The sequence below is a fragment of the Charadrius vociferus genome, unplaced genomic scaffold (genome assembly GCF_000708025.1).
Source record: "Charadrius vociferus isolate BGI_N301 unplaced genomic scaffold, ASM70802v2 scaffold183, whole genome shotgun sequence".
NCBI lineage: Eukaryota > Metazoa > Chordata > Aves > Charadriiformes > Charadriidae > Charadrius > Charadrius vociferus.
Window position 1 is genome coordinate 4661306 of NW_009648250.1, and position 6396 is coordinate 4667701.

Here is a 6396-nt window from a genome sequence, read left to right on the forward strand (position 1 = left end):
AACTCAGCTGAGCAAGATAGATACCACTCTTGCAAGATGTTTTAATGCTGGCCAGTTCACCATGCTGAACCAAGCCCAAAGAGTAGCTCTGCCGCCTTCTGATTCTGGGCATAGAATCAGGTCTGTTTTTCTCAAACAGCGTTCAGAGCAAGTCATAATCCATCAAAGGTCAGCAGCAACTCAGCTCCTGCTAATTATCCTTACCTACTACAAGCAAATCCTTCAGTTTGGGAATGGGTGCAGACATTCACAAAACAGAACTAGAACCTGTTGCCACTGCATCCTGAAGGCAAGCAGCTACTACTAACTTAGGGGCTGCACAGGGACAGAGGAGCTAAGAGGGCTGTATTTCTGAAGGGTCTGTCAAGTGCTGTGTCAGTTAAAAACATCTGTTGCATGCTTTTCCATGAAACTGCCTCTCTTGCGTTTGCTGATAAGTAACATCTGCACCTGGAAGATACCATTGCTGAGCGGCGCTCACTCTCACAAAATAAGCACTCCTTGTGCAAACCATGAATGATGATATATAACAGTAGTATAATCCCCCTGAAATCGGTCATTACCACAGTTAAACTGTTAGCCTATTAACTATCCTCACTGTTGCCTTAGGGCTCTTAGCTCCTGGCTAAAACTGATTTTCATAGGGATTATACTTACATAAGGACCAGAGAGGGTCTAAATTAAGCGATGGACTGTTTGTTAGGAGGCAGACGAAAAATTAACCATTTAAGTTCTCTGTAACATATTTGGTCCCACTCTTAAACACCCCTATCTGTGATGCTCTCAGAGTACATATAAAGCCAGTAACTTTGCAAATAAGTATTTTCCACAAAAGTCATATAAAAATAGAAATAAAAACACTTCCTAATTATTTCTTTTTTGAAGCTCCAAACAGATTTAATTAAAATAAGCAAAGAAGTTGGTCTCTACTTAGCACCTCCATTAAAGAACTAAAACCAGAAACTGAAGCTGTAACAGAACAAGATGAGCATCTAACATTCCTGCAGTGAACTGAATCCCATAAAACTACTTGCTTAGAAGCCCAGCAGTATCTAATATTTCTTGAAACCCAAATCCATCATTCATGCTTTTCGATGAAAAATTAGACACAGCCAACATTATTGCTTTTATTACAAAAGGTAAATAAATTCAAAAATTGCAAATCTGAGTGTACAATTTAATTTAAAAATGAAGTCTAACTGACAGTCCTCTATGAGCTGGTGTCAGATGTGGCTAAGGAAACAGATGAAGAAGATGAAGAAGAAGATGGAGAATATTCATTATTTGTTACTGATGCTTTTTCTTCATATTTTGGAGGTGATTCAGAGGACAGGTATAGCATCGGTAATATATCTGAAGGTGAGCTGCTTCCAGAAATTGTATATATGGTTTCATAGTCTCTAGCAGCAACTGTTCTTTCATCATCTGCAAGCTGTGCTCTATAAAACACAAAACTACATATTAGCATAATTCATTTCTCTACAGTGAGTGAAATTCCACTTGACTTACATAAACATACATATATGCACACATTCCCTAAAAATCCCTGAAGCAAAGAACTTGCATAAGCATCAGGATTTCATTCTGTGGGCTACATTATGACTCATATGAAAATTCTGTTACTTCAGAGGGGAAGGGCAAACAAGCTCCCTTCTAACCTTTCGCATCACCAGCCACAGCCTGGCTTATGGGTATTAGCTGCTTCTGGCAGGGCTATCTCACAATCTTATTAAATCTTCTTCTGATCCTTAGCTCCTAATGTATCTTCCCTTTTGTAGTCTATCATACGCATACTGTCCTTACAATAGACAGTTACTAGACTTGGAATTGCATTGCAAAAATCGTAATTCTTAGCCATTTGAGGTGTTACATGAACAGTATCTTGAAACTTTTACTAAGCTTTCCAGCAACCCACGACAGACATAATAAGTACAACTCCTGCTCAGAGCTGGAGAAACCGAAGCAACCGGACACGACCAGACTGCTACGTTCCCAGTGACAGTTGAGGGCAGCCATCCTCTGATCATCATAACTGGATCCCAATCGGTTGCACCCACATGGTTCTGGTAACCTGCTCATCTTGCCCTGGAGCCGGCCCTCAGCGTATTGCATCCCAAGGAAAGGGAAGAACTCCTCATTCCTCATGACTCACTCCCAGAGCCAACTCTTGCCTTTGTGCATACATCTGTACCCCACCAATACAGCGTGAAGAGCAGGAATACAGAGCATAGCCACCTCATGTTCAGTGCTGTTACTGGTGTGTAAGGGTGTGTGTTTAAAGGAGAGACAAGAGAACATACTACAAGACAAATGCTGAAGTGCTATACAACAGATTGCAGGAAAAAAACCCTACTCCTGGGATCACACCATGACTCAGCTACAAGCTCTCTCATCCAGCACAGCCTCCACCACAGCATTTGCTGACAGAACATGGAGCAACGGACTGAAGAGGCAATCACATTTGCCTAGTAACCACCCATGTATGGAATGGGTATTCCCTTCCAGCTTTGGGATCTTCAACCACGGCACTATGTTAGGAGGAACAAGGCCACTGCTTCTCCTCCATGAAAGGGTTTGGGTACCAATTTGCACTAGTCAAGATGCCATGGCTGCTACCAAGTGCTAAGCCATGGGACAGCACAATCGAGTGAAATACCTAGAGGTGGTATCAACTCACAGGGTCCCTTTAGGGACCCTTGGGAGCACGGAGGGGCAACAGCTAGAGCACTCTCAGCCACAGAACATCAAAGCAGGAGGTCAGGGTTTCTACATCCAAGGTTGAGGTGTTTTGTCCACTCCAGTAGAAACTGCCTCAACAAGCTGGGCCACAAGCGCCTCTTTGTGTATATACGTTCATAAGACAGAGAATTCCAGACAGGCAATCAATGATTGAGCTGATGAGATCACAAAGTTTGGAGCATTGGTAGATTGAGGCAGTTGATCCAGCTGCAGGGGACTTTGTAGGAGAATGAGTGAAGGAAGAAGGGGTCACCCAGTGTACGCACCAGCAGGGAGAGCCTACAAGAAGTCCGACTAACTAGCTTTTCCGCCACTGCTGTTTGTTTTTTGTTTTTCAGTGCAGGACGTGCTGCTTGCATTCTTTCACACTCTTTGATAATCCACACATTTTACCAAGCACATGCGCAGCCAGCCTGCATCTGAACTCAGGGCCTGAAATTAAGAGGGTAGAGAGGACTTGTGGCCCTCAGTTTTGTGCATTGTACTTTTACAGACAGGTGGTACAAGTGTCACTGTCTCTCAGCTGCTTGCAAGGCCACAGCAGGACAGGTATGCTCCTGTATTTCTCCCAGTTACCCACTCCAGCCTGGTCTTCTAAATATATTTAAACTGAAATGGTTTTTAAGGGTACCCTTGGACCATATTTGAATTAGCTGTGTCAGGGCTACCAGAGGTCCAGGTTCACAGCCAGGGCAAGTAATTTCTCCACGTACATCCATTTGCTTTGTATGTACATTTGTGACGTACATACCAGAAGGGAGTTACAGCACACACTGGAGCTGTAGCACAGACAGGCTCAGTGTGGTGCCCAGCTCCAGGACTAGCAGCAGCTGGTATGAAACATCTTCCAGCTGTGGACACCTTCACCCAGCCCAATAAGAACACAAAGATTTCATGTAAATGTCTCCTTTCAGCAGCAGGAGTTTATTTTCTCTCCTGCTTGCTCTGGGTGTCCTTTGACTGCAGTAGTATAGCTCTGAGAGCTGATATATTTCACCTGCCATCTGAGAACAGGCAAAGACTTTTATACTTAAAAAAATAAAACATTTCTTCACACAACAATTTGTGCCTGGTGATGATAACCACTGCTCTCTGGAAAGCACTTTCGCTTGATCAACCCTGACATCTTCTCATCCCTGCATCCACCCTTGTCGTCCTGAATAGGCAGGTGTTTAGGGCACTGAGTCATCAACAGATTCTCAGCAGCTTTGTACAAGAAGTACTGTCTCTGAAACAATTTAAGTGGGAAACCAGCAGACTAAATGAATTATGTGTATAGCTAGGGTTTATTTGGCATTGCATCCCTCAGCATGTCATCATCCTCAAGTTGGATCTCAGCCACTGGGAACCAATCACTGAGTGTCTCCCTTCCTTAGGTAGTATGTACATGACCATCTTTTTGTTTGGGGTCCAGTCGCACTGTGCGCTAGAGTGCTGCACCAGCAGCAAGGAAAAATGAGGAGGGTTTTTGATAGAGGTGTTTATTCAGTGTTTAAAAAAAAAGTGATTTTGAGAAAAAGCAGAAAGACAGTCTGGCTTGCGGTAATAGCAACAGAAGGAGGCATCTACCATCTCCAGCAAAGATGGGGAGAAAATGTTTGGAGGAGGGCATTAGGAAATGGAAGGCAATATGAGGAGTTGTTGATGGTGACTTGACTAGAGAACAGAGTGCCTCGCAGAGCAGGACTGAGCCTCAAGAATCCACCAGGTATACTTCAAAGGATGATTAAAAAGCCAGACATTGCTGCTCACAGCATGGTGACAAGAATAAGCACCATTGCTAACACAAGTATCCTCTTTCTGTGGCATTTAGGTCTTTGGGCAGGAAGAGGGTTCGTGCTTGCTTGCTTCAAAAGGAAGATTAGCACTAGTTTTGAAGAAGTACTGACATCAGGCACACAGCTGGTACAGCTGGTCATAGAACGCACTGCCTCACATAAATGGAGAAATCTGGAGTATAGTGGAATGCTATTAAAGCAATGGTCCAACAGCTACTACAAACAGACACAACCTGGCATGCTGGGGCTCTTGCTGCAGTGATAGTGCTTAGGGTGCTGCGTGTAGAGTCTTGTAAACTAAAGCCATCCACCACCAGGTCCCACACCACCTACTGACTCACAGATCAAAACCAAGCTGACATAGGACCTTCCAAAAGGTAAAGCCAAGTCAATTCTGGATCATTAACTGCCTGAAAGTAAGTTGGGGGCTCTAGGCAAATGGCATGTAGCTCTCCTGGGCAGATCTAGTTCTGGCTCCTAATATGTGGCCCTTGCAGTGACCTCCTTCACCCTCAAGTCAGCAGCCCACTGGTGGTAACCCAGAGAGGATAAATAACCCTGCAAGTTCTTGTGGTGTAGACAGCTCTTCAGCTAGTCGGCAGCTCCTGCTCCCTGAGCTTGGTGGTGGCAACATCTAGCAAGTCAGCTGTATTCAATGTATGGCAGAGTGGCTACATAGGTAAGGTACATCTTGAGATGAAGTTGGCATTGCAACCTGCCTTTTAAGCTCCCTGAAGCCTTTTGCTCGTATCCTTTTATCTTGACACACTGCCACAGCAGGAAGACAGACCAGCACAGCAGGTCTCACTTCCTGAAGGCAGTGAGACAAGGGTCACAGGGAGAACAAAAAACCACTGAAGTGGCATTTCCAGGGTCACAGGACCTTTGAACAGGTGTCATGAAGGGCTTGCTGCATTGGTTCTACAGAGGCTTCCTAAAATCTGGTATTATGAATATCATGTCACCAGGGCACTGCTGTCAGGGCACCTTCTTTTGGAAGAAATCCAATCTAAGTATATTTAAATAAGGCCACTGATTTAAGGCTTTGTTTTCCCTTCAGAAGTTCTTTTCAGTCATAATAAACTGGTAAGAATCTAACCCTCTTGAAGGACATTCTGTGGTTTGTGATTCCCCTTTTATACTAGGATATTTTAATGCCATTTCAAGTAAGGTATCTGAAGTCTACTAGAAAACTTTGTAGTGCCTAGTAGAGAGTTAATTCACAGTGATTATTTAAGCACACAGTCTTGGATACCTTGAGAAACATCTCAGACTTCCAAAGACAGAGAAGAAAACAGTCTTACCCATCACTGAAGATAGAGTGGTATGGTGGAGGATTTTCACTTGTAGGCAAACCACTTGACATAAGACAACGTGTCACAGTTGGTGACACAGGGTCAGCAAAATAAGGAGGTGGTGGAGGTGGGAATACCATTACAGCATCACCTAGAAAAAACCCCACCAATTACTACCTCTGAAAAATTGAGCACCACTGTTTATTCTAACTGTATCCTAGAATATTTCCTCTCTTTGCAATTACGGTACTTGTATTTGTCTAGCTTTTAAGATAAAGTGCAATGATCCCACATACAGAACTGTTGTATTCTGGGCTCTTAAAGTACATTGGAGGTATGTTCAAAACCAAAATTATCCCAAAATAAAGATGCAGCATAATCATAAATGGAAGATTGCATTTAGAAAACACAGCTGGGGAGGAGGGGTGTTCCATCTACCTAAGAGACAAAAACCACTTCACTGTTCAGTTACTGTTGGCTCATTGTAAGGGTAGACAGGTATGTAGCTTTCCTCAAATATCTAGAATAGGGCGGTTTAAGTTTCTCCACATCTACTGCAGTGTTATAACAAAAGTACTCAAATC

At 43.4% G+C, this 6396-nt stretch overlaps 1 protein-coding gene across 1 annotated transcript in view; it reads right to left on the minus strand.

Annotated features, from left to right (window-relative positions):
* Positions 1 to 1113: 1113 nt before the first annotated feature.
* TMEM171 (transmembrane protein 171) overlaps positions 1114 to 6396 on the minus strand; it is a 7176-nt gene continuing 1893 nt past the window's right edge. Inside the window, exons 2-3 of the mRNA XM_009884265.1 lie at positions 5822 to 5963; positions 1114 to 1439 (exon numbers count right to left, since the gene is read on the minus strand). Coding sequence (XP_009882567.1) covers positions 1211 to 1439; positions 5822 to 5963 — 371 coding nt within the window. The 3' untranslated portion in view covers positions 1114 to 1210. The remainder of the gene's footprint in view (positions 1440 to 5821; positions 5964 to 6396) is intronic.